Below are 27595 nucleotides of genomic sequence, written 5' to 3'. Positions count from 1 at the left end.
GGAACAGGGCGTGGGAAGGACACTCTAGCTGGTGGTGAGGAAGACATCAGCACCCGAACTGCAGCTCGCCCGTCCCTGGCACAGTGTCGGGCCCTCAGTGTGGACTGGCCTGGCCCGAGGAGTCCGCATAGACTCTACCTGACAGTTCAGGTAAGCGTGGGCCGTCAGATGCAGGGCGAGGGTGAGTGTAGCCAGTGTGCTGGGTCCTCTGAGCTCGGGCAGTTGGGTCTGGCAGGGAGAAGCACTGGGGACCTGCCAGGCACCTGCTGGCTAGCTAGGCCTTTGCAACGCACAGCTGAGAGCCTGCATGAATGCTAGAGGTTTCATTTCAGCTTATCTCAGGGAAGATCTCTTAGGAGGTGACAGGAGCTTTTCAGCCACACCCTGGCTGAGGTAGGAAGTGAGGCCTTTGCTAAGATGTGCGGGAGCTGGAGGAGATATTGGGAAAACAGGCCAGTTTGGGGGAGCTGTTTATTTCTACGTGGACAATGCCCGTGTTCCCTTGTTTGGAGAATCAAAGCGAAGGCCAGGCTGGGCGTGGTACACGCCTTTAATCCTTTAAGGAGGCAGAGGCAGGCAGATATCTTCTGGGAGCTTGAGCCCAGCCTGGTCTACAAAGCAACTTTAAGGCCAGCCAGGGATACAGAGAGACTGTCTCACAAAAGGAAAAAAAAAAAAAAAAAAAAAAAAGGAGTCCAAAGGAAGATGGTGGGGAGATGGGGAGGTTCTTTTCCTCTGCAGATGTCATTGACTTTCAAAAGGCATACTTACTGTATATGGGGGAGGCTTTGATTGTAGAAATAATACAAAGAGATAGCAGTTTTTATTCACTGCTGTTTTGGAACACAAGCATTAGATCTCACGTCTCAACAGAAAGAAACTGTTTCGTATGGATTTTATAGACGAGGCCATGGAGGCTCAGAGCTCAGAGAGGTTGACTCACTTGCTGCTGGTCACACAGCAGGCTGAGATCTGAACTATTGAACACAATTAGCTTGGTTTCAATGGTGTAAAGAGGTGTTGGTGGTGGTGGTGGTGGTGGTGGTGGTGGTGGTGGTGCACGCCTTTGATCCCAGCACTCAGGAGGCAGAGGCAGGTGGAGCTCTGTGAGTTCAAGGACAGCCTGGTCTACAGAGCCAGTTCCAGGACAGCCAGGGCTACAACCCCCCACCCCCACCCCCCAAAACCATCCAGATGGTGTAAAGAACTCACAGTGTAATCCCTAGAAGCTGTATGCCCCTCCTGGCCCTTCGACAAGTCCACCATGAGAGGTTCACCTTCACCCACTTTCTTACTTGTGCTCCCACCAGTTACATGGTTTTTATATTCACTCTTACACATTACTCTACGACATGCTGTTTCCCTAAGTCATCCTGGAGATTTCTTCCTACATGTCAGTCTTAGAGCATCACCTCCATTCCCTTAACCCTGCATAACACCCCACTTGAGACTTTACCATAAACTACCATTGGGCTGTGTGTATGGTTTAGCATTAGAGCCCTTGCCTGACATGCACGAGGCCTTAGGTTCATCCCATCAACACCAAATATCGATGGTGGTCGATAGTAAAATCCTGTGTCTGCCCTGGGTGTTAGCTGATTACAGGGAGCTCCTTTGATGTTCAAGCAGTTGTGACGTTACTATTTTACATTCACTGTGTATATGTGTGGGGGTGCTTGGGGTGGGGGTGCTTGGGGCGGGGGTGGGTGCAGCACAGTGGGCCTGTGGAGGTTAGAGAACAACTTGTAGGAGTAGGCTCCCCTTCCGCTGTATAGGTTCTGGGGACGGGAACTCAGGGCATCTGGTGCCTTCATCCAGTGAGCCGTCTGGCGGGCCCACGTTAGTTTGTTGTTTGCTTTGTTCTGAGACAAGCTCTCACTATTTAGCCCTGTCTGGCCTTAAACTCACAGAGATCTGCCAATTCAGTCTCCTAAGTGCTGGGAATAAAGGCGTGTGCCACCATACCCAGCTGTACTAGCTTGGTATGGCATTTGTTGGTTTTTAGATTTATTTCCATGTGTTTGTTTGCCTACGTATATGTACCATGTGCATACCTGGTACCTGCTGCCTGAGGATGCCAGAGGGAATCAGATCCCTGTAACTACCATGTGGATGGTGGGAACCAAATCTAGGTTCTCTACAGCTCTTCGGTAGATCTGCTGATACTCCATGTCTAGAACTAATTAACGTGAGTTCCCACGTGGGTGCTAGGAACAGAACTTAGGCTCTCTACAAAAGCAGCAGGTGCTCTTAATTGCCGAGCCATCTCTCCAGTGCCACTGGCTTAGTCTGGGTTCCTATTGCGCAACAAAACACCAGGACCAAAAGCAAGTTGGAGAGGAAAGGGTTTATTTGGCCTGCACTTCAGCATTGCTGTTCGTCCCTGAAGGGAGTCAGGACAGGAACTCAAACAGGGCAGGAACCTGGAGGCAGGAGCTGATGCAGAGGCCATGGAGGGGAGCTTTTTACTGGCTTGCTTCCCATGGCTTGCTCAGTCCACCCACCTTCTTATAGGACCCAGGACCAGCAGCCTAGGATGGCACCACCCACCGTGGGCTGGGCCCTCCCCCATTGATCACTAAATGAGAAAGTGCCTTACAGCTGGATCTCAAGGAGGCATTTCCTCAGCTGAGGCTCCTTCCTCTGATGGCTCTAGCTTGTGTCAAGTTGACATACAAAACCACCCAGTATAGCCTACATTAGTATATATTTTTTTAAGATTTATTTTTATTTTTATGTGTATGTGTGTTTGGTCACATATATGTCTGCTGCCTGTGGAGGCCAGAAGAGGGTATTGGATCTTCTCAGACTGGAGTTACCAATGGTCATGAGCCACCATGTGGGTGTTGGGAATTGAACCTGGGTCCTCTGGAAGAGCAGCCAGTGCTCTTACCTGCTGAGTGTCTCTCCAGCCCTCCTGCATTAGTATTTTAGTATGTGCATTTGCTGAACAGATATTTATGGACTGGCTGCCTTCCGCCAATGCATCTTAGCACAGGTGCGGGATGCTGAGGAGGGAAATAAGGAAGATAGCCCAGTAGAGGCTCCAGAGAGTCACTAATGACCTCAGATGCATGAATACAAATGGGAACCCAGGAACACAACTTCAGAGGATGAAGTGCCAGACTTGTCCGGGGGTGCTGCCCAGATCCCCCTCCTGGTCTTCTTTCTTTCTGTTTGTTAGACAAGGACCCCCTCTGTAGCCTGGGCTGGTGTGGAACCCAATGGCAGATACTCCTGCCTCGTGTCCCCATGTGCTGTGGTGACAGGCATAAGCCACCATGCCTGGCTTTTCCTTGCATCTTCTATGGCCTCATGCATACATCCTGCCCTTCTCGTAGCCACTGTGCAGAGCTGGGATGAAGCAAGTGGAGATGGGTGCTGGGGAAACACACACACCTTTGAGCCATCCATCCTCCCTCCGGCAGCTGCAGCCCTGGGCTGCTGCTCTGGACAGGACCCCAGGGGTGATGGTGCTTCAGGCACCGCTGTTTCACTGTTTCTTGGTTCTTGGGAGATCCTCCCGGGAGCTGAACCGCCCCGTACTTCTTTCCTTTGTGAGGTCTACGAGGAGAGCGGCTCTGGTGAGACAATAAATAGTTAAGGGTACCAGAGGGAAGTTAAATCGGGAGGCTGTGGTCGGGAGCTGCACTCAGCTGGGTGGTGGCCCTGTTCTTGAACTTTGATTATGGGGTGCTAGGCTGTGGCTGCTGTGGAGGCCTGGGCTCAGCAGTTCTGCTGACGCTCCATTCAGAAGCCAATAGTGACTGGCTCCCACGTTCATGTCCTTCCGGCCCCTGCCGAGCCCTGCTATGTTTATGGATATGGATGTGTGCTGGAGTGTGTCCCAAGCACGGTGACTCGACCTGCAGGTCACAGAGTCAGTCACTCCAGCCTTGCTCCAGCAACTACAGCGTGAGCTGTGTACCCACAGAGGCAGTGCAGAAATTCCCAGCCCCTGGGGACGTCTGTCCTTCCTGTGCTTCGGCCAGCAGCCCAGAAATAGTGTAACCTTTGCTCCTGTCTGAAGGCAAGTGGAAACTTCCAGCTGCTGCCGTCCCCGCCACCCCGCCTCCCCCAACCTGCTCAAGATGGTGTGGCAGTTGGTTGGAGGGTGGGGACAAAATGAAGCGGAGGAGAGTTTTCCTAAATATGAAGGAAGATGAGGGAGCAAGAGGCCGAGGGCGTGGCTGACCAGGCACCTGCCCCGGCCGCTTTTCACTCTTGCAGTTCTTTTGATTGGCGTTTGATGCTCAAAGTGAAAGAGTGGAGACTAGAGAAATCATAACCGATCACAGCTGTCTACGTGGTGCTTATTGTATGCCAGGCACTTTAAGTGTGCTTCCCTTGCGGCTGCCACTGATTTGCCCACTGGCACTCTCGAGGGCAGAGGAGGTTAGGGGTTCTCGATTGATACGATGGTGAGGAACAGCTACTGGGAGAACGCAGAATCTGTCCACAGCCACACGGCACGCAGGTGACACACTGTCTCACTGGGCTTTGCCCTCCCTGTACTGAGCATTAAAAAAAATATATGTAGCAGCTGGCCTGGGATGTTGGTATGCACCTTAAATTCCAGTAGTGAGGAGGCAGAGGCGGATGGATCTGTAAGTTCCAGGCCACCCAGGACTACAGAGTGAGACCTGTATATAGATAGAAAGAATGACACTTGACTTGAGAGGGCATGAAGACATAAAAGCCTCTTCCCAGATCCCTCCATGGACAGAAACAAACCAAACCAAACTATGTTGATAAGGGGAAAAATTCAAACCCCAGACGTCTCTAGAATGACCGGGAAGTCCCCGTCTGCTCCCCATCTGCTCCTCGCCTTGCCTTTTCTCCTGTTATGAAATTTATTTCCGTGCCCCAGGTTTAAATTGCTTTTGTTTCAATCTCAGTGGGTCTCTGTGTGCCCCACCCCACACCAAGCACACACAGCTGCTTGTGAGCTCCCCAGTTCATTTTCATCTGTACCTTGTGTATGACCCTCACATGGGATCACATGTTCTGCCCCTTGCTTGGTGTCTTTCTCTATGAGCTGTAGGGGTTGTCTCTGAGTGAAGCACCCCTTTCTGGCCCCTCCACTCATCTGCTCCAGCCCGGCTACCTTTGCCTCAGTCCCTTGACCAGGACATGGGGTCACATTGCCCCTGGATAGCCCCATGGGACAGAGCATGAAGGAGGCAGGCTGGTCATTGTCCTGGTCAGATGAACTCATGTGCAGCCTCCCAGTCCTGGGAGTGCCATCCTTAGGTGGGAGGCCGTCTGCCAAGGTGTTGGTGCAGGTGACACTACAGGGGAGTTGCCCCAAGCCTGCTGTGTGGATAGCAGGACTGGATAGTCACCTGGGATGATGTGAACCAGCTGCTCACATGCTGGTGACTCCTGCCCCACAGAGCCTGCAGGGATAGCACTAGCGTCATCCAGGGACCCTAGGTTCTTCGAACCTTTTTCACTGGTGTGGAGGTTGGCTACTGTGTGTCCCGAGAGTAAATCACCTCCATCTTCCTGTGGGATGTTAGTCTGGCTTCCCGGGATCCCAGGCAGGCCTCTTTGTCCACATCTCCCTGGTAGAGACAACCTGCTGGGCCCGGGGACCAGATGCTCACCATCCCAGGGCAAGGGTCCCTCCTCAGCACAGTCCCCTTCACGAGAGGATTCTGGTTGTGTCTTGGCAGCAGGCCCTGCAGGACAAGGGGTACGAGAGCAAGAGTCAGGGGACGAAAGAAGACCAGCTCCTGAAGAGGCAGGCGCCGGCCCCCAGGCGGGACCGGGAGGCCCCCGAAGCTGGTGGCGCCATGAATGTAGAAAACACAGGTAAAGGAGGTCAGCCCCACTATCGGCACACCTGGCTGAGCTGGTGCAGGATGGAGGCTCCTGGGGGGTCCCAGCTGTCTGGTACTCTGCCCCACAGCTGGAGGTGGCTCAGCCAGTCTGGCCACCTGACATGAACTTGAGACCCTGGACAGCCTCCTCCAGATTCAGGGACAGCCATGTGTCTGTCCTCTTTCTTGTCCCGTCCCTTGTCCCAGGGCCACCAGGGCTCCACCCAGTGATAAGAGACCTTGGCCACTGGAGGCTGGGGTTGGATTTCCTTTCTTTTTGTCTTTTCCAAGCACCCATCTAAAGCAGGGCCCAGGAGCAGCCTCCCAGACGCCACCGGTGCCCGCCGCAGGGGCCTGGCTGTGTTCTGGTCAGAGGATCTAGAGGGCAGGATTTGTTCCCCTCCCTTCAGGCTGAGAAAACAGCCTGGTTCCATTATCCTCAGTCCACTGTGGCACCTAGAGCTGACTGGTTTTAGAAGGTTCTCCGGGCTCATTTGCAGTCCTCTGGGTTTTCTGTAGTAAGTACAGGCCAGTGATCACAGAGAAAGAGCCTCCCAAGCAGCCTCAGGGCAAGGCCAGGAGTGTGGGGGAAAGGTGTCGCTATCCCAGAGTCTGTGTGTCTGAACTTGCTGTGGTTCTTGGAGGAGGTCACTCCCTCCTCCGAGTCTGGGCCAGTGCCTATTCTGGGTGAGCCCTGGTCCACCTAGATTCAGGGCTGGTATAGGGTCTGGCTGAGCAATGGGCAGCCAGGGTTTCAAAATGGCCACCATCTGGCCAGCTAGGTAGGATAGGCCCAGAGGAGGAAGGCTAGGTCCTCCTAGCAATGAAGATTGGCACAGTAGCTGAGCCCTAGGCCCTGTGGTGGGTGTGCTTCTAGAAACTGACCTGTCAGGTGGTAGCTTCCTCAGCACAGGGCTTGTTCTGTTCAAGCGCCCTTGGGCCTCACCTCCCCTGACTTCTTCCCATTTCAGACCTCCTTTAGGTTCTTCAAGAGTGTTTCTTCCACTACCCGTGATTCTGCAGCTTCCGCTTAACTCCTGGCCCCCGACACAGGGTACCATGCTGAGGTCTGGGCCTCAGGACCTCCCAGGACAAGAGCCTTGTCATGGATGACAGGCCTGCCAAGGCCTGTGATAGTCACCCACACCTGTGTTACCTATGGGAGCCCAGCTTCTTTCCCAGGGCCGCTTTTGGGCTTGGCACATTGCAACTGTTTCGCAGAGGAAGAGCCTGCAGGGTCCCTCCTATGTGACTCAAGAGGCAAGACCAGCTCTCAGCAGCCGAGCCCAGCACATTCTGTCCTGCACCAATGCAGTCTGTGGCCATGCTGATCACATGCCACCCGTGGCAACCCCGTGTGCTGGCCTAGAAGCATCGGGCTGCCCTTACTGCCTCTAGAATAGATCACAGAGGCCGGGCCAGCTCGGTGTGACTTTCGTGCTGTGTCACATGCAGAGCCACACAGCCGAGGCCACTGGCCCAGCATGGATTGTTCAGCCCCAGCTCCCTAGGAGGAGCAGAACCCCTATCAGCTGCTACTTCCCATTCCCCGGTGCTGCCCTGGGGCTTTGCAGAACTGTAGTCAAGGGTGCTATTGGTAGGCATCAGACCCAGGGAGGCCCCTCACCTCATCGAAGTGGGAGGCTCACCAGCTGGCACCAGCCCTCGGCACTCCCAGACACATTGCAGGGCTCCGCTTGGGCTGCCAAGGGGAGAGGGCAAATCCTTCTCTTGTTCCCTCCCTGGCCTGCTGCTGGCTCCTCAGTGCACAGGTCATGCTCATCTGTGGAGCAAGCACTGGCCCTCGATGCTTGTCCTGTGTCTCCCATTCCGATGACAGAACGGCGGGTGTGGGATGGGAGGACTCAGGCTGAGGCCCTGCCTGACTTGGTATTTGTCCCTTTCTCGCGCATGTGTGGCCCCACATGCAGGCACCAACCTGTGAGTGTGCCTGGTTGCCCCTGTCGCATGCGCTGGTCTGTCAGTGCCCTGATGGGTTGCGCTTGCACGTCTCCCCTTGCCCCTCCTCCATGCACAGGCGACCACTGCCCACAGAGCAGCTGGGAAAGCCCCGTCCCCTGGGCTGTGCTCTTGAGAGGGCATGACTTAGCACGAAGAGCCGTTTCTGAGTGAGCCTCCATTCTTTCCCAGTGGAAGTTGCCTGGAGACTGGCCACGGAGAGGCCCTAGCCCTTTAGACTGGAACACACCGCTTTCCTAAGCCTTGGTGTAGGCAGTTTTGTCCCCAGAAGCTGCTGCTAAAGTGACCTCCCCAAGGCAGACCTGGAGGTCCCCTGCGACCCCATTTTGCTGTAGCCTTGAGGCCTCGTCCTAGCCCACCTGCTTGCATCTCTTCCCACTGACGGTGGGCTCCGATGTGATGGCCGTAACCCTCCTCCAGGCAGGCCTCCACCGTCCTGCTCATCAGCCACTACTTTGCTTGTAGGTGGGCGGCTCTTTGGCATCGGGAGGTGCTCAAGCCTGTCGGGGTCACCAGGCCCAGACCCCGTGGTACATAGGACGGTGGAGGCCATGTCCCAGCTTCAGGAGGAGCTGGTCGTCCTTCGGGAAAGGCTGGCCCTCCACGACAGTGACCGGCAAGCCACAACTACCCAACTGCAGAACCAGGTACCTGGGGAGGCAGGGACAAGCAGAGGCCACTGCCCACTGTGGAGCAGGTCAGAGGACATTGTTAGGGTCCCTGGACCCCACCGAAAGTCAGGTGGTGACATTCTTCTGGTTTGGGAAGATGCTACAGGGTGAGGAGGTTCAAACTCAGGTTGTTGTACTTGGCAACAAGTGTCTTTAACACCTGAGCATCTTCCCAGACAAAACAATCCCCTTTAATTGATGAAATCTACTTGCTTATTAAGAGGGGAAGTTGAAAGTGAATTACCCAGCCTTTCTGGTGTCCCTAGCCCCACTCTGGTGTCCCCAAATCCCCACTTGAAGGATCCTCAACCCACCCTCAGGCCTCAGATAACTTGGGAGTTCAAAATGGTACCTAGCCTTTGCTCAGGTCTTCTGTGAACTTTTTGATTACATGTTTATAACAGTGTTCTCCAGAGATGGTTCCTGAAGCTGTGTACCTATGAGCTGCTCTCTGTAGGGTCCAATCCCGTGGAGACGTGGTCAAACTCCTGGTCCTGGAGTCGGGAGCAAACCCTGACTCTGGCAGTACTCCTTAGCCCCGTGGCCCTGGGCTAGGTAACTGCCAGTCTGCACCTCGTTTCCTTAACCTGATTACAGAACCTGGATGTGCTGTTCCCTGTCACTCTGTGCTGTACCACGTCATAGGGGCAGGTTGGAACCACAGAAGTAGATCTGTTGGAGGCGATCTTGGCTGTAGGAGCATTGTCTGTCCTCTGAACTCCATCTTCTGATTTCTAGCCAGCTGATGAGTGTGGCTTTGTTGTTACCAGATGGGTCGGTCATGAGTGTGGACAAGAAATTGATTATGAACTATAAAGTGTAGAGTTCCTGTGGCCTCTTGTCTCCCCGAGCCTCACAGTGGGTTTTATTGTTGTTTTGTGTTGTTGGCTGTTGGTTTTGGTTTTCTGAGAGAAGCTCCCAATCTAGCCCGGGGTGCCGTGGAACTCCCTAGTGGGTAGCGCCCACCTTCTGGGCACTGTGAATAAGACTGCTACAGTAACTACGTACAGCTGTGCCTTCAAGTGCCCGCTTTCTGGTCTTTGGAGTATATGCCTGAGCCGGAATTGCTGGTCATGCGGGTTTCATTGCTTACTTTTGTTTATTTATTGTTCAGATGGGGCTTTCTTTTCCTCTTTTTCAGACAGGATCTCACTATGTAGCTCTGGTTGGCCTGGAACTCCCTGTGTAGACTAAGTCAGCCTCAAACTCTGAAAGTCATAGAGATCCGTTTCTCTCCTCTCTCTCTCTCTCTCTCTCTCTCTCTCTCTCTCTCTCTCTCTCTCTCTCTCTCTCTCTCTCTCTGCCTTGCAAGTGCTGGGATTAAAGTTGTGTGCTGCTGTGCCCCACTGGGACAGGATCTTGATATTGACTGCTGTTGACCTTGAGATGACCTCCTGCTTCCTGCCCCCTGTACACTGGTATTGCAGGTGTAAACCACACACCTGATTCCATTTGTTATAATTATTATACTTTTTTTCTTGCTATGTAGCCCTGGCTGTCCTGGAACTCACTGCTTAGACCAGTGTGGCCTTGAACTCACAGGCAATAATCCTGTCTCTGTCTCCTGAGGGCTGGGGCTACAGGTGTTCACCCCCCAGGCCTAACTCAGTTTTTGGTTTTTGAGTTTTTCTGCGGTGGCTGCACCATGTCCCGTGTCCACCAATGGTGCCCGGGAGTTTGGTGTCTCTGTGTCCTCACTGGCACTTACTGAACAGCCATTCCAGCGGGCATGCACTGGTGTCTCATTGTGGGTTTTAAGTTCTTCGTTTTTCAGTCCAGGTGATTTGATTTCTGTTGTTGTGGAAGTCCTTTACTTCATCTGGATAGTAACCCTTCCTCAGGCGATTGGTTTGCACATTTCCCTCCCACTCAGTGGTTACCTTTCACTCTGCTTGGTGTCTTTTGTTTCAGGGATGAAAATCTGAAGCTTTATACCTGTGATTTTTTTAATGTTTTATTTTTACTTTTTTTATGTGTGTGTTTTGCCTGCACACGTGTCTGTGTACCACATGCATGCAGTACCTGCAGGAGCCAGAAGAGGGCATCAGATTCCCTGGGACTAGCGTTGTACACAGCTGCTTTGCGGTCTCTGGGAGTCAAACCTGGGTCTCTGGAAGGAAGAGTAGCCAGTGCTTTAATTCTGCATCATCTCTCCAGCCCTTATACTAGTGGTTTTTGTTGACTTGTAGAAGTATGAAAGTTAATTTTTGTAAAGGCCACATAACTATTTTTTTTCCTTTTACTGTTCATGTTTTGGGGACTGTATCAAAAAATCACTGCCACATTGAGTGTTATAGAGTTTTCTTCTGTATTTTCTTCTGAGAGTTTTATCATGTAATTTCTTTGACCCATTTTGTATATTACCCTGTGGTGTGTGGGTAAGGGCCCAGCTTTGTTATTTGACACGCGGAGAACCAGTTTGCCACCCCCAGCTGTCAAAAAGATTTTTCTTTGCCGTTGCATGGCCTTGGCACACTTGTCAAAAATCACTAGAACATGTATGTGAGGTTTGTTCTGGACTCCCTCGTCCTTCCTGTTGTCTTCATGTCTGTCTGTCTGTCTGCCAGAGCCACCCTGCTTTGACTGATGCAGTACTGAAGTCAAGACAGGCTTCCACCTCCATTTTTCTTGTACAAGACTTGTCTGTTGACATATGAATTTTTGGATGGATTTTTTTTAATGCCTTTAGAAAATGCTGTTAGGGTTTTGGCAGGAATTATCTTGGCTCTCTAGATTTCTCTGCGCATTGTTAAAACCCTTATATTTATTGATTGAGTCTTCAACCCATGACTATAAGACACTTTCCCTTTATGCCGTCTTTAATGTTCTTAGCAACCTTTGTAGCCTTCATTCTGTGTTCTTACCTTTCTGGTGTGTGTGCACACGCATGTACACATGAGTTGCATGCATGGGTAGAGGCTGACATGGAGTGTTTTCCTCTGTTACCTTCTACCTTATGTTTTGAGATACGGTCTCTCACTGAACCCGAGCTCACCATTTCAGCTAGACTAGCTAGACTGGGCGGCTAATGAGCCCTTGGGATCTGTCTGCCTGTCTGTCCTTCCTTCCAGCACTCCAGTTACAGGTGTGTGCTGCCATACCTAGGTTTAGAAAATATATTCTTAAATCTTTTATTTTTATGTGGAAGGGTGTTCTGCCTGCATGTGTATCTCTGCACCACAGTGCTCTTGGAGGCCAGAAATGGCAGTCAGATCTCTCATGACTGCATTTACAGATGGCTGTGAGCTGCCATGTGGGTGCTGGGATTTGAACTCAGATCCTCTGGATGAGCAGTCAGTGCTCGTAACCAGCGGGCCATCTCTCCAGCCCCAGCCATGCCTAGCTTTTTACATGGATGATGGGGACCTGAACTAAGATCCATTCGTTTCAGCAGCAAGCACTTTACCTAGGAGCCATCTGCCCAGCTCCTCTTGTTTAAATGTATTCTGATTTTATTCTTTCTGGCTGCTACTGTAAGTGGAATGATTTTATTTTCTACTTTGAATAGTCTGTTGTTATAGCAACACAACTGATTTTTTCGTTGATTTCATATCCTGCGACTTTGCTGAAGTTAATAGTTCTTACTGGCCGGATTTTAAAATCAAATTACTTGCCAGTTTTAAATCTCAATTTGCATGAAAATCTGCCCCCCGCCCCAGTACTGGGGATTGAACCCGAAGCTTGTGTGTGCTAGACCAGTGCTCAGCCACACCCAGCCCTGGCCTTCTCTTCTGTTCCTGACATTGGGAGATATGGCACATTTGACGTTCCCACACTGGCAGCCTCAGCATGAAGTCATGTGGCAGTTCTGGTCTTTAGTGGAGTGGACATCCATCCGCCCACCATAACCCACTACCATGCTGATGGCTTCATGCTCTGTGCCAACCTCAGCACCCACTGTGTCTTTGAGGGCACTCCTGCACTCCGGCATTCATCTACATTTACTAAGAACCAGCCTAGGGCAAGGCACTAGGAATGCAGTTCTGAGGGTCACTACAGATCTCTTATGCTAGACCAGGGTGAGCATCCTTAATGCCCAAATCCAAAATGCTCCAAAGTCCAAAACCCTATATCAAACATGATACCCCAACTCTGACAGCTAAGCCTGAACAAAGTTTATTTCATGCACAAAAATGTTAATTAAAAATACTGTAAAAATTACCTCAGACTATATGTATAAAGTGCATATGATACATGGGTGAACTCTGCTTAGACATGGGCCCCATGCCCAAGATGTTTCATTGTGTATATGCGAAAATTTAAAAATCTGAACTACAGAAAACTTCTGGTCCTGAAATTCAGGTGCCTGCTGCTCAGTGTGTAGTGGAATGCGTGATGTGCTGGCCTTGGCAAGAACATTGCACAGATTTCCTCATTTAGTCTTGAAGGCCTTGATGAGGTCGCCTCGTAGTGCAGATGGGGAAGTGGAGGGGCACGGGGAGGTGAAGGGACTTGTCTGTGGTTGCTCTCGTGAGCTGAGGTCTGGTCGGATTTGAGATCCTGTGTTCTCAAATGCTGCCCCTGCTCCTCACGGTGGAGGACTCGAGGGAGCCTCTCGGCACGGATACAGCTGTGTCCACCAGGCCAGGCCAGCCTCCTGGCTGGGGAGTATGCGAGGCAGAGTGGGTGAGTTGGTTGTGGGAGGGGTACTGCCTTGATCCCCGGGGGCTCCAGGTGAAATGCCAGCTCAGCAAGGCTCTGCAGTACACTTGGCAGGGCCTCATTTTTGCCTAGAGACAGCTGCTGACCAGGCTGCCCAGGCATGGTGGGAGGTATGGAGGTAATCACTGGGTTGGGAGCAGACAGCTGAGAAAATGCAGCCCTGACTGGGTACCCCACCTCTACCCAGCTGCTTCTGCCATGGTAAATGCGGGTTTGTGTCAGGTAAGTAGACAGACAGGCCCCAGTCACTCTGCCCCCTGCCTCAGTTTCTCTAGCTCAGTGGTTCTCAATTTTCCTAGTACTGCAACTCTTTAATACAGTTTCTCATGTCATGGCGACTCCCAAAAATAAAATTATTTTTGTTGCTACTTCATAACTGAATTGTGTTACTGTGATGAATTGTAAAGTAAGTATTTTTGGAGATAGAGGATTGCCAAAGGGGTCAGGATCCACAGGTGGAGAACTGCTGCTCTAGCTGATAACCTCGGTGGGGAGGATGCTGCCCAAGGCCAGGCTGGTGCTCCCTTCACCTCTGGGAGACTCTCAGGAGTTACGCACACTGCCCTCTGCTGTTGAACTGCTCTGAGCATCGCTGTCTGCTCGGCCTTTGTAGACCTTTGCAGCCCTCCCCTCCTAAGCTGCCAGCGGCAGGCCAGCTGTGAGTGTTGTGTCCCCCCCCCCCCCCCCCCCGCAGGCTTGCAGGGTGTAGTACCTTGCTCTCTGCTCTTCCTGTTCCTGTCTTCCATCCAGTTCTCTGGGCATTCCATCTGTTTCAGGCACCTGCTTATTCTGCCCCCCAAGCCCTCTCGAAACAGAGCCACCCTCCCAAGTACAGGCCGGGACCTTCTCCTGGCAGCGGGATCTAACTGCCCTGCCCAGCCAGGTGCAGCTGGTCCTCAGGGGCCATGAAGGAGTTAGAGGTTATGCCTGGGGGTGGGGGGCAATGGCCACCCCTAATAGGGTGCCCTTCAGACAGATAGAGTTAGATTCCCCTGCTCTGCCTCCTGAGATGAGCTCACAGGTAACTTAGTGTCTGAAGTCTCAGGCCAAAGCGGTCTTTTATGGTCCCTCCCTCTTGGTCAACAAGTCTGTCCCATCATATCCATCTCCTGCATGCCCTTGTTTATCCCAGCAGAGCTAGCAACACTTGAGTTGCCATTATGATGCAAGAAGGAGCTAGGCTGTAGACAGGCCAGAGGTCCTCACTCCCAGGAAGCATTGCCAGCCCCACGTTCCCTACAGCAGGGCTGACAGCCCAGCATCAGCCAGCATTGGAAACAGCCAAGGTCAGAACTTTAGCCTTGGTGAGGCAATATGGAGAGGTAGAAAGTAGATCCTCTTCTTCTAGGGTGAGGGAAATGCAAGAGGAGGTCGTACACTTAACCCCGGCCTGTGATTCTACAGCCTGGAGGCTCCGCTCCTTCGTATTAGCCACACAGGGTTTGCTTTGATAAACCGCCATGAGGCAGGCTGCAGAGGCTGGGCAGAGCTGTCAAAAAGGACTGGAAAGAGCCCTCTGGTCAGAGATGCCACGCACCGAGGGCACTCTGGGCTTGTTGGGGGCTGAAGGCAGTACATCTGGGCAACACAGCTTCGAGCTGGCACTTCAGACTTCAAACTTTGCCCTCAGAGCACCAGTGATGAAGGACTAGCTTTGCAGCTGCCTTGCAGATGAATCCCACAGTCGGCCTAGCTGCTTCCCCGATGGTAGGACTTAGGACAGCTCGGCTTTCTGGTGCCTAACTCTGCTTGTGGCCAGAGGGCGCACATGCAAGTGTGCTGGGTTCTCAGCCCCATGTGGGTAGTGGTAATGAGTGGAGAAATGGCGTGGGCCTTGCTTTCCTGCCGGGCCCGTGGCTGGGAGTGCCCCTAGGAAGGACCTTACTGGAGGTGGGCACAGAGGGGAGTAAGTTTTCTCAAGTCTTAGCTTTTAGGTCACCTACTTACCTCCTGGAGGTATGGGCAGCCTGGCTGGGCCTTACAGTCCCTCAGTGGGGTCTCGGGCCACCGAGAGTTGACCTGCACTGGCCTGCGGGGTCTACAGTGAGGTAGAGAAGTATCTCATGGACCTCTTCCTCTTGACCAGAGAAGCTAGCTTGCCCAGCTAGCCACTCAATTCAGGCCTAGGGAACAGTGACCTTTGAGGCTACATGCTACCCAGAGCCTTGGCTCACCTGAGATTTTACATATCCAAACATCCAGGCCCCACCCTACCCATCTGTGAGACAGCTTCTTCCTATGTAGCCTTGCTTGGCCTGGAACCCTCTGTATGTAGACCAGACTGGCCTCAAACTCACAAAGAGTTCCCCCTGCCTCTGCTGGAATTAAAAGTGTGCACTACCACACCCAGTATTAGCCTCTCTTGTGAGATAAGTTTTGAGGTACTGGGTATGAGTTCCCATCAGACTGTGGCCCATGGGGACCACATTATAGATGCTTTTCTCTCTCTCTCTCTCTCTTTCTCTCTCTCTCTCTCTCTCTCTCTCTCTCTCTCTCTCTCTCTCTCTCTCTCTCTCTCTGTGTGTGTGTGTGTGTATTACTTGCCTCATCTGCCTGGTGCCTATAGGCAACATCCCCCTTCACCTCATTTACTAATCAAAGCCTAATACTTTTGTGGCCAAGATATATAAACTTCCTAACCCACTAGACTCCACCTGACTCTCTCCACCTCCACACCTTTTCCAAGGTGACACAGTCATCCAGAATGTTCTGAGGAGAAATCCAACATGCTTTGGCAAATTCTGCTGCTGGGGCTCTTGTCTGTCAAGCCTGTTCCCTGAGGAGGGGTCCTAGGGCAGACTAATGTGGGCTCAGGGTCTGGGGCCTTCAGGGGTGGTAGCCTGTTGGGGGCAGCTCCAAGGAAGGGTCACTGTCCTAGGAGCTTTATTCAAGGCGTTGTCACCACAGACACTCCCTCTCACTGACTATCTTGCTTGCCCATGTCCACGTCCACCTTCCTGGTCACAATTCTTCAAGGTCCTGGACTTGGCCTGGCCTCAGAAAACACAGTTCCGTAGGCTGATTCAGTAGAAACTCCCCAAAGGTGGAAAATTCTGGGAGCCGGGCAAGGCTGAGCCCAGGGACCATAACTGTTCATGTAACTTCAGAGTCCTCTTAAAGCAGGAGAATGTTGTTATTATTTTTACAGATAAGTAGGCAGACCCAGGGCTTCTGAAGGGGCCTGTGCCCGTGAGGGGTCCTGAGTTTCCCAAGAGTACCTCTCCAGGCCTCCTGCAGAACCATGGCTGGCACCTTCTTGCAGGGCGTGGGCACTGCAGGCCACTGAAAACAGGGTAGCTTACCAGAGTTCCAGGCATAGCCTGGTGCTTGAACATAGGAAACCTGAGGCCCTGGAGCCAGAGGGGCACACTGGCTATCGCTGGAACTGGGCAAGAGGCCTGGGTGTGGGCTGGTGGTGAGGACCTGGGCTCACGGTACTCTTGGATTTGGGCCCACAGGTGGAGCATCTAAAGGAAAAGCTCATTAGCCAGGCCCAGGAAGTGAGCCGACTTCGATCCGAACTGGTGAGGCCCCCAGTGCCATCTTGAGGAGGGTTTGGTGGAGGCCAAGCTGAGGACCCCACCTCGGGGTGTGGCTGTCTGAATCCCCCCCAACCCCCCATGCCCTACCTGAACTTTATGCTGCCTTGTCTCAAAGACTTGTCACTTCTCACCACAGAGCAGGGGACTGGATCTCATTTGCTGACGTAAAATAGGAGTGTGAACTCTGCATTAATGTGACTCTGTGTTACTTTCACACTCGGGAAAATAGACTGAGCGGAGCAGGGGCAGCAGGGAGTGTGCCTGCCTTGCCTTGCTGGCCTCCTTTTCTATCTTTCCCTTGACTTCCTTCTGAGCCCCTGGCCTCTCCCTTCCCCTGCCTCTTTCTTTCCTCTCCTTCTCTTCTCTGCTCTCCTAGCTTCCTCTCACCTCTCCTGGTATGCCCTCGCTCATGCCTCCCCTGGGCCCCGGCTCTCCACAGGGAGGCACCGACGCGGAGAAGCACCGTGACAGGCTGATGGTGGAGAACGAGCAGCTGAGGCAGGAGCTGAGGCGCTGTGAGGTAGAGCTGCAGGAGCTTCGGGCACAGCCCGTGGTGCCCTGCGAGGGCTGTGAACACAGCCAGGTAAGCTGGCAGGCCACCTCCACCCTGGGCCTGTGGGCTCAGCGGCTTGACATGACCCCGTTCCTGTCCCGGCTGCCTTGACTCCCCGCAGGAGAGCACCCAGCTCCGTGACAAACTGTCCCAGCTGCAGCTGGAAGTGGCTGAGAACAAAGGCATGCTGTCGGAGCTGAACCTGGAGGTGCAGCAGAAGACTGACCGGCTGGCAGAGGTGGAGCTTCGTCTCAAGGACTGCTTGGCTGAGAAGGCACAGGAGGAGGAGCGTCTCAGCCGGCGCCTGCGGGACAGCCACGAGACTATCGCCAGTCTGAGGGCCCAGTCCCCGCCGGTAAAGGTGAGTGGCCAGCTAGGCTGCACTGCCTTGAAGGAGTCCTGGGCCCGGGGCAGGGCTTGCCCCTTAAGAGAACCTTGTCCCAGTGACTGGGTAGGTAGGTGTGCATGCTGAAGGGCTCTCCCAGCCTCGGGCTCTAGTGTGCTCCTTCCTGACTCGCTGCCAGGGCAGGCTCCGTGAAGGTGCTCCGTGTTTCCTGTTGTCTCTGTCCTTCCTGGCAGTTTGGGCCCTGCCTGGGCTCAGCAGGCTTCCTGCAGGCTCCCCTTAGGAAGATGCTAGCAGGCCCTGCAGCGTTCTGCAGAACCAGAACCTTTCAGCTCCTGGAGGTTCTGCTTTACCAGCAGCTGTGGTTGGGAGGACCTTCCGTGGGTCAGCCGCATCTCACCATGCTCCGCCTGTCCTTCCCGCTCTTTGCAGTACGTCATCAAGACAGTGGAGGTGGAGTCATCCAAGACCAAGCAGGCCCTCAGCGAGTCCCAGACCCGAAACCAGCACCTGCAGGAGCAGGTGGCCATGCAGCGGCAGGTGCTTAAAGAGATGGAGCAGCAGCTGCAGAACTCACATCAGCTGACAGTACAGCTGCGGGCTCAGGTGGGCAGGTCACGAGGACTGGAGTGGGGACGCCACACTCCGGTCTTGGGATTCGGTTTCTCCTTTCCCCTGGCCATGCGGTCAAGCTCTGTTTCCTCGTCTATAACGTGAGCTGGTCACAGAAGCCCCTTCACAGTGGGGACACAGGAAAATGATCGTAAGGGGCTGTCCCTGGCAGCACACAGGTGTGCCCGGTAGGTCCTCAGCTGCTCATGTCATCTCCTGAGCACATGGGCCTCGGGGACACGTGGCCTGTCACCTGTCGTGTGCACAGACCAGCTGGAGCTGGAGCTAATACAGGGAGGGGATGTCTGTACAGACTGACAGCCCCGTGGGGGAAAGCGGGCCATCCCATCCCTCCACACCATCCAGGCATATGTCCAAGCCGCCTCACACCTTCCCCTTCTCACACCCCCTACTGAACCTTCTCCTGGCTTGGCCATCAGATCGCCATGTATGAGGCAGAGCTGGAGCGTGCACACGGGCAGATGCTGGAGGAGATGCAGTCCCTGGAGGAAGACAAGAACCGGGCCATTGAGGAAGCCTTCGCACGGGCCCAGGTGGAGATGAAGGCAGTCCATGAGAACCTGGCAGGTGAGCCTGAAGTCGGCTCTGCCCGTCCCCATGCCCCTGCCCGTCCCCATGCCCCTGCCCGTCCCCATGCCCCCGCCCGCCCCCACACCCCCACACCCCCGCCTGCCCGCCCCCATGCCTCTGCCTGTCCCCATACCCATGCCTGACCCCATGCCTCTGCCCGTCTCCATGCCCCCACCCACCCGCCTCCATGCCCCCGCCCACCTGCCTCCATGCCCCCGCCCACCCGCCCCCATGCCCCTGCCCACCCCCATGCCCCCGCCAGCCCCCACGCCTCCACCCGCCCCCATGCCTCCGCCTCGGAGCCCACATGTCTAACACCTCTGCCCCATAGGTGTGAGGACTAACCTGCTCACGCTGCAGCCTGCACTGAGGACCCTCACCAATGACTATAATGGGCTCAAGCGGCAGGTTCGGGGCTTCCCGTTGCTGCTGCAGGAGGCGCTCAGGAGTGTCAAAGCTGAGGTGGGCAAGCCTAGTGGGAGTTAGCGGGAGAGGCCAGCCATCTTTGTTCAGAGCCCCACGCAACAGCTTCTTGCCTTGTTCCCAGAAGACATTCCTCTCACAGCTCTCCTCCATGCTACAGTACCCTTATATCTATTAGGTTTGTTTGTCTATTTAGTTTTTATTAGAGACAGGGTCTCGCTACCTAGCCCAGGCTGACCTTGACTCCGTGGTTTCCTGCCTCAGCCCCCTGAGTGTTGTACTCACTGGCTTCCGCCACCATGCCTGGACCACTGTGTTTATTTACTTTGTCATGCTATGCTGAGATTGAGCCCAGGGCTTCACACCTGGTAGGCAAATGCCCTACCCCCAAGCTTCATGCCTCGGTGCTCCTTTTGTTTTCTCAAGCCGTCCTCACACAGTGTGAGAAGAGCCGGTGTCTCTTAGGTGTCTCCCATGTGGCTGAGCCTTTTATAGCCATTGGCTTCTCAAGTGCATAGGACAGCTCTGCAGAGACAGCTATGTTCTGGGAAAAGGAAAGGAGTTCGTTAAATAATGATGTCAGTGATCCACGGATGCGGTGACGTCCTAGCGCCTGGGGAAGGAAGGGTTCACTGTGAGTGTAGCTGCGTCTCGCTGTAGCCAGGTCCTCCAGTTCCAGGGCCTGGCTTATTCTTCGCCTAGAGCTCAGTTTTTTTCTTGTCTATAAAATGGGTGCTGGCTCTGCCTCCTTAGAGGGATTATTGGGAAAGGTTGGTCGGCTGTGACAGTGTGTGTTGGGTACTCAGCCTGGGCAGGCGAGGGTGACGTCCTCGGGCCAGGTGGCCAGTGAAGGGAAGCTAAGGGAGCCAGGCCTCTGACGGCAGTGTGCATGCTCCCCAGATTGGCCAGGCCATTGAGGAGGTTAATAGCAACAACCAGGAGCTGCTGCGCAAGTACCGCCGGGAACTGCAGCTGCGCAAGAAATGCCACAACGAGCTGGTGCGGCTGAAGGGTGAGTGTCCTGGGCTGCATGGCCGTTACTCCGAGAACTGTACTCCATGCCAATGAGGATTCAGGGGCCCAGAAAGGTCAGGAGACTTGCTTAAAGACACGCACCTAGTAAATGGTCCACCTTGGATTTGAACTCATTATCTTTAAGCTCCTTGCCCATGGCAGGTTCCTCCCAGGCCTGGGGGATGTGGTAGGGCACAGTAGTGCAGTAGAGGCACTTGTTCCAGGTTGGGGCTTCACTGATCTCTGCCCTGAGCTCTAGGGAACAGCTGCTGTGTCAACTCCTGTCGCAGACCCTGGGGAGCCCGCTGGGCCCCAGATCACAGCCCTCACCATGCTCATGTTGACTGGGAGAAGAGACAGTGGTTACCAGTCACCCAGAGAACCCTGCAGAGTCCCATCCCCAGGGCTGGGAGCCCGTGGCCACTGGAAACACTGCCAGTCAACCTTCTCTTGCCTTGTCCTTTCCTCCCATCTGGTACCCAAGTCCTGCCGAGCAGTCCCTCTGCCCCTTTAGATTAAACAGAATAAATCCCTTGGTTTATGGAGTCCAGGCTCCTCCTTGAATAGATGAGGAAACCCAAATCCATGGGGAGTGTTAACCAAGACTGGCTGCAGTGCCAGAGGTAAAGCACCCTGAATTTGCCTGCTCAGGAAGAAAATGTACTAAGTACATTCATGCAATGGTCTGAGTGATTAATAAGAAGTTGCTCCCGGGACTTTGCCTAAAAGATGGAACTCTCGGGCCACTGGTCCGCCTGGGATTACAGTCTCACAACGATCCACTCCGTCTCTCCATCTTCAACCTAGGAAACATCCGGGTGATTGCACGAGTCCGGCCAGTCACCAAGGAGGATGGGGAGGGGCCGGAGGCAACCAACGCTGTGACCTTTGACTCGGATGATGACTCCATCATCCACCTGCTGCACAAGGGCAAGCCTGTGTCCTTCGAGCTGGACAAGGTCTTCTCCCCGTGGGCCTCACAGCAGGATGTGAGTGTGGCTCCGTGGGCAGGGCGTTCGCAGGGATGTGGAAGGAACAGCAGAGGGAAGGGCAGAACCACAAGGACAGGGTCAAGGCTAGGTGAAAAAGACAACCTAAGAGTGGAGGAGCATGGTCACTCTTCTTCCATCTGGAAGGAAGAGGGTGGAAAGGTACCACTGGAGGCCTTAGGGGAGAGAGATCCACACGGAACCTGCCTTACCCAGGGACCATGGCTCTGCCCATCCCTCTGGCTCCTTCTACCTCCAAGGCCTCATTAGCCAATAGACCTGGGGTGGCCTCCCCTGCCCTGAGTTCCTTTCTTGTAGCAGTACCATGGGACTTTCTAGAAATCCCACTGTCCCTGACCCTCCAGTGTCGAGGCCGAGCAGCATTGAGATCCATGGGGTTCATAGCTTCACACTCCTCTAGGCTTGTGTGGCCCACATCTGCTCTTTCCTGCTGGGGCTCAGGCAGGCCCAAGGCAGAGCATGTTCTCGGCACATGCTGTCCTCTGCCTTGGTTTGATCAAGTCTTCCCTGAGAGTGAACAAGCTGGGATTGGGCCCCAAACCCTGTGCTGGTGATCGTGGTTAAATCCTCTACCGTGATCTGGTTCTCACTGATGGAGGCATTAGCTGGGAGGTGACTGAAGTTGGGGCTGTGGGGCCCCACATGCCAGCAGCACTGGAAGCCCTTTGGCCCCTGCCCCGTGTCCCCCCAGGTGTTCCAAGAGGTGCAGGCCCTCATTACCTCCTGCATTGATGGCTTCAACGTCTGCATCTTTGCTTATGGCCAGACGGGTGCCGGCAAGACATATACGATGGAGGTAGGTGTTTGCCCCGTAGGGAGGGGCCTAGGGACCTAGCTTCTTTACGTCGGCTTTGGGTTTTGCAGAGTGTATGCTTTGTTTTATTCTCAAAACCACTTGAAGCGGCCCTCACACAGGAATGGGCTGGGGGAGGTGCCTTTGAAGGGGAGGAGAGGCCTCTAGGGCCCAGGTGGGGCTCCAGATAGTTTCTGAAAGGTGGCCACTTCATCCAGCCTTATGTACCTCACCCACAGAGCTGGCTTCTGGCCTCCCCGACAGAGAGCCTCCCTGTGGGCAATGGTTGACAGTTGGCTCATTTTGACCGCCCCTTCCAGGGGGCCCAGTGACAAGCCCTGGTGCTCAGCGGGGTCGGCAGTCCAGGCCCTTCACCCCACTGAACTCCGTTCATTCTCACTTCCTCCCTGGTAGCAGGGTAGCGAAGGGAGTGAGAAACTCACTTAATCTTAGTCGAGTACCCAGGTATTCTGAGAGCAGACCGGCATGCAGCAGGCAGCTGCACAGGGAGGCTCACTGTGAGGGTACCTGGGGGCCCGGGGTGGCAGGACCCTGTGTGAGCATCTGTAGGGCCACTGGGCCTTTCCTTCTGCCATCAGGGGACTCCCGAGAATCCAGGCATTAATCAGCGGGCCCTGCAGCTGCTCTTCTCTGAGGTGCAGGAGAAGGCGTCTGACTGGCAGTATGACATCACCGTCAGCGCGGCTGAGATTTACAACGAGGTCCTCAGGTGGGCCTGGGACGGAGTTCTGAGGGGTTCGTGTGGGGCGGGGGGGGGGGGGCTTCCTGGTCTCCGGGTCTAGCCTCCAGATAGAGCTGGCTTGACCAAACCTAGGAGGTGGGTCCTCCTCTCATATCTGGGCTCCTTTTCCTGTTGTGGGCTGCACTGTGCTGGGTGGGGATGGGGGTGGGGACCCCTGCCCAATCGCGGTATGTCCCCCCCCCCAGTACAGGGGAGAAACACAATGAAGAGGAAAGGCCCCCAACTCCATGGTCCAAGATCGATTGTGGGGGCAGAGTCCAGGCTAGGGGTTGGGTGCCATGCCAGCAGAGGCCTGAAGTGGGAGGGGAGAAGTAATGTCCTGCTTGCCCCTCCAGAGACCTGCTGGGAAAAGAGCCTCAGGAGAAGCTGGAGATCCGACTGTGCCCAGATGGCAGTGGGCAACTCTATGTGCCAGGGCTGACGGAGTTCCGGGTGCAGAGTGTGGATGATATCAACAAGGTAAGGGGGACTGGGGGAGCGCTGGGAGACCCTGGCCACCAACAGCTGCTCTGGAGGACAGAACCTGGCTCAAGCGTGGCCTCTGTCACCACCTGACTAGGCAGCTTGAGTCCCTAGGCCTCTCGAAGCCCTGTTCCCTCATCTGAAAGGAAAAGGCGGGAGGATTGTGGATCTGAAGCCAGTCTGCTACCTAGCAAGACCCTGCCTCAGTTGTACACGCTTTTAATCTTCGAACTCGGGCTCTCTGTGGGTTTGAGATCAGTCTGGTTCACATAGGGAGTTCCAGGCCAGCCAAGGCTACATAGTGAGACCTTGTCTCAAAACAAAGAATTAAAAAGTAGCCAGATGATGATTTATCCCAGTATTTGAGAGGAAAAGGCAGACAGAGCTCTGTGAGCTAGAGGGCAGCTTGATGTACATAGTAAGAACTTGTTTCCCCCTCAAACCAAACAACAAAAAAACCCAAATAAACTTCAGTGTATAAATAATACAGGAGGCATTACCCTTCCCAAAGGAGCCCATTGCCTTTGCCCCCCAGGTGTTTGAGTTTGGCTATAACAACCGTACCACGGAGTTCACCAACCTGAACGAACACAGCTCCCGCTCACACGCTCTGCTCATCGTGACAGTGCGTGGTGTGGACTGTAGCACAGGCCTCCGCACCACGGGTAAGAGACACACGGTGGGCATCCGGGTCAAGCGCTCCGTGGGTACCCTCTGAGCGGTGCTGACCTGCCCTTTGCCCTGCCCGGCATCCCGGTCAGGCGCTCTGTGGGTATCCTCTGAGCAGTGCCCTTTGCCCTGCCCGGCATCCCGGTCTAGCGCTCCGTGGGTACCCTCTGAGCGGTGCTGACCTGCCCTTTGCCCTGCCCGGCATCCCGGTCAGGCGCTCTGTGGGTATCCTCTGAGCAGTGCCCTTTGCCCTGCCCGGCATCCCGGTCTAGCGCTCCGTGGGTACCCTCTGCGCGGTGCTGACCTGCCCTTTGCCCTGCCCGGCATCCTGGTCAGGCGCTCCGTGGGTACCCTCTGAGTGGTGCCCTTTGCCCTGCCTGGCATCCCGGTCAGGCGCTCCGTGGGTACCCTCTGAGTGGTGCTGACCTGCCCTTTGCCCTGCCCGCAGGGAAGCTGAACCTGGTGGACCTGGCTGGTTCGGAGCGTGTGGGCAAGTCAGGGGCTGAAGGCAACCGTCTTCGAGAGGCACAGCACATCAACAGGTCACTGTCCGCCCTGGGGGATGTCATTGCTGCCCTGCGTTCCCGACAGGGCCACGTGCCCTTCCGAAACTCCAAGCTCACCTACCTGCTGCAGGACTCTCTCAGTGGTGACAGCAAGACTCTCATGGTGGTGCAGGTGAGGGCCTGGGGTTCAGGAAGGGCCTCCCCAGGCTGCCAGCCCTGCCCCCCCCCATTCCCACATGGACCCTACCAACACGCTTATGCAGTGCATAAATCTCTCCCCATGCCTCTGGCCTTCTGCCGTTTTCATTGTCCCTGGTGATCTCCTGAGCAGAACACCCTCTGGTGACCATGCTGCCCGCTCCTGTGCCATGGGGGCAGACAGCTGGCATGGGTTGGACCTGAAATCTCTGTCCCCTAGGTGTCCCCCGTGGAGAAGAACACCAGCGAGACCCTGTACTCCCTCAAGTTTGCTGAAAGGGTTCGCTCCGTGGAGTTGGGACCTGGGTCCCGCCGCACAGAGCTGGGTTCCTGGTCAAGCCAGGAGCATCTGGAGGTGCGGGGGAGGAGGGAAGGGTCCCCTGTGGGCCTGGCTCAGGCCGGTACTGAGTAGGGCGGGGGCGGACTGGCTCGTGTGATGGAGGAAGCTGGAACCCAGTGGTGCTTTTGGTTTTTGAGGCAGGCTCTCATCATGTAGCACTGACTGTCCTAGAACTTGCTTTGTAGACTAGAAAGCCTCAAACTCTGAGATCTGCCAGCCTCCGTTTTCTGATTGCTAAGATTAAAGGCATGTGCCAATTATACCCAGCTCCAGTGGCCCCTTTAGGCCATCTTTATTTGGGGGTGGGGAGGGAGGGCAGAAGTGGCCCACTGTAGATGTACAATACAAATTAATTTCCTCCTTCCTGGATATTCCTGTGCTGACTTCTCAAGGCAGGAGTGTCATTAGTCCCCTTTGTAGGTGAGGGAACATTGTCAGGAAAGAAGGGACACAGTGTATGGAGGGGGAGCCAGGGCAGCCGTGGCTCCCACAGCTCAGGGCCTTCTCTGCTCACAGTGGGAGCCAGCTTGCCAGACCCCACAGCCAACAGCGCGAGCCCACTCTGCCCCTGGCTCTGGGACCAACAGCCGCCCGGGCTCCATCCGAAGGAAGCTGCAGCCATCGGGTAAGCCTGTCTGGGAGTGGACTGGGTGGGAGGGCAGGAGGGCAGCAAGCCTTCCCCACGTCAGTGGTTGGTGGTCACAGTGCCAGCTGCCCTTTCCTAGATAAGGCTAAACTGTTTTTAAAGGGGGAGAAAAAGCCTGTGAGCCAGGCCCAGTGGCTCCCAGCTGTAATTTCAACTCCTTGGGAGGCTGAAATGAGGACTGAAGTTTGAGGCCAGTCTGGCCAACGTAGTCTCAAAATAGAATTTTTAAAAAGAGGTAGGCATGGTAGCTTGTGCCTGAGCCTTCAGCATTGGGAGGCAGAGGCAGAAGGACTTCAAGTTCTGGGCTAGCATGGTTTACACAGTGAGTTCCAGACCAGTGAAGGTTATAGAGTGACACTGGACCCCCAAAAGGGAAGCTGCTTGCCTAGCACACAAAGCCATGTTTAGAACTAGTCTCCCTCAGAACTGACTTACTGAGTCCCGGGCCCCTGGACAGGGTGACAAAGAATCTGGTCCTAGAAGCTGCTAGGACGTACTGACTCAAGGCCCATGCTGTGAATACAGGAGCCCTCGCCCCGCAGGGGAGGGCTCCTCTCGTACCTGCCTCTACCCCCCCACCTCCCACCAAGCAGCCCAGCCAGCCCCAGTGGAAAAGAGGCCTCATCACAGGGCTGTGACCTGGGGTTTCTGACTCTTTTGGAGGCCAGGCCCCCTCACTGGGTCCAAAAGGGGCGGTAGCAGCTGGGCCCAAACCCTGCTAAGTGAGATGTCTATCACTTTGATTTCAGCCTGACGGCTGGGGCTGCGGTCTCCAGGTGAGTGTGGGCCAGCGGCCTGGGGCTGCCCGCCTGCTGTCCACTCTTGGTTACGGGCTCGCTCTGCCAGGGCTCAGTTGTACAGAGCTGGGCCTGCCCTCTGCTGCCTGCTGTCCATGTGCTTCTGCTGGCTTCTTGCTCTGCATCTGCTGTGGGCACGCCTGCCGAGGCAGGAGGCTGAGAGCTTTCTTCTTTTTCAGGGAAGTTGAGGCCAGTGCCTGTGTGAGGATGTGTCATGCTGCCAGGCCTGGAGCCCGGGCTGGCTCCTGCTGTAACACCTACCATGAATGCAGGAGACGGAGGCCCGTGTGGAGGCCCTCCTGCCCTGCCTATCCTCAGAGAAGAGAAACATGTTCAGAAGGAAGCGAGTCTCTGTGTGGCTCTAGGCACCCAGGCATGGGCTTCTGGAAGGGCAGGGATGGCCCTCTGCCTGGGAGGCCGAGGCCATGGAAGTCCATCCCTTGCAGGGGAGGGTGGCCCCTACTAGTGGGCACGGCTGAGGAACCAGCTGGGGGTTGGGGAGAGCAAGAGCATCTCTGCTCACCCTCCTGAGGAGGGGACCCCTCACTGGAGCGTGTATATAATATTCCTAGGTGTATATAGGAGCCCTCACCCTGTGGGGTCTGGGCTGTATTTATGGCTGGCAGAGGCCAGTGGACGGGGCTGGGTCCTGCTCATCTGCCTGACACCAGGTACTCTCCCTGCCCACTGATTCTCAACATGTTCCTCTCCCTGAATCCTATTTAAGAACTTTTGGAAGCTTAGCCATTTTTACTTATTAAAGTTAATGTCTTTTTACACAAGCATAGTCTGAGTCATTGGTATTGGGAGACCCTGTGTGTGGGTCATGGAGAGGGACATCACATGCCCTCTTGCCCCCATTGCTCCCTGACCACGCAGACTCTAGAAGCTACCACTCAAGACCATGTGTTCCCCAGGAGTCTCACTGTCCCCATGCCTTTTCGATCATTTTGGTTATGTTCTAACTGAATACCCACTGTGTGCCTGGAACCACTGTCCCATCGCCCCCATAGTGATGCCCTTCTCCATGTCACAGATGGAGAACTGAGGCTTCCGGGAGCTTCAAAGACCTGTCAGGTGTGCCAGCCACTGCTCACCCTGTGCGGGCCCTCCTCCCAGTCTTTGGAACTGTGGCCACTAAAAATGGCCCCACTCCCCACCTCTACATATCCGTGCCTGGCCCCAGCCTTCTGCC

The 27595-nt window shown here is 54.7% G+C and overlaps 1 protein-coding gene across 1 annotated transcript in view; it reads left to right on the top strand.

The window, feature by feature from the left end:
- Kifc3 (kinesin family member C3) overlaps nucleotides 1–27182 on the top strand; it is a 33932-nt gene extending 6750 nt beyond the window's left edge. The window contains exons 3-21 of the mRNA XM_059264600.1: nucleotides 8–150; nucleotides 5679–5817; nucleotides 8271–8452; nucleotides 16597–16662; nucleotides 17120–17263; nucleotides 17355–17594; nucleotides 18009–18182; nucleotides 18629–18776; nucleotides 19111–19241; nucleotides 20103–20214; nucleotides 21024–21205; nucleotides 21918–22022; nucleotides 22619–22749; nucleotides 23118–23241; nucleotides 23780–23909; nucleotides 24362–24591; nucleotides 24838–24972; nucleotides 25474–25582; nucleotides 26580–27182. Coding sequence (XP_059120583.1) covers nucleotides 8–150; nucleotides 5679–5817; nucleotides 8271–8452; nucleotides 16597–16662; nucleotides 17120–17263; nucleotides 17355–17594; nucleotides 18009–18182; nucleotides 18629–18776; nucleotides 19111–19241; nucleotides 20103–20214; nucleotides 21024–21205; nucleotides 21918–22022; nucleotides 22619–22749; nucleotides 23118–23241; nucleotides 23780–23909; nucleotides 24362–24591; nucleotides 24838–24972; nucleotides 25474–25582; nucleotides 26580–26605 — 2651 coding nt within the window. The 3' untranslated portion in view covers nucleotides 26606–27182. The remainder of the gene's footprint in view (nucleotides 1–7; nucleotides 151–5678; nucleotides 5818–8270; nucleotides 8453–16596; nucleotides 16663–17119; nucleotides 17264–17354; nucleotides 17595–18008; nucleotides 18183–18628; nucleotides 18777–19110; nucleotides 19242–20102; nucleotides 20215–21023; nucleotides 21206–21917; nucleotides 22023–22618; nucleotides 22750–23117; nucleotides 23242–23779; nucleotides 23910–24361; nucleotides 24592–24837; nucleotides 24973–25473; nucleotides 25583–26579) is intronic.
- The last annotated feature ends 413 nt before the right edge of the window (nucleotides 27183–27595 follow it).

This window comes from Peromyscus eremicus, chromosome 5 (assembly GCF_949786415.1).
Source record: "Peromyscus eremicus chromosome 5, PerEre_H2_v1, whole genome shotgun sequence".
Lineage (NCBI taxonomy): Eukaryota > Metazoa > Chordata > Mammalia > Rodentia > Cricetidae > Peromyscus > Peromyscus eremicus.
Note: the sequence above shows the minus strand (reverse complement) of the source record. Positions and strands in the feature narration are given on the sequence as shown.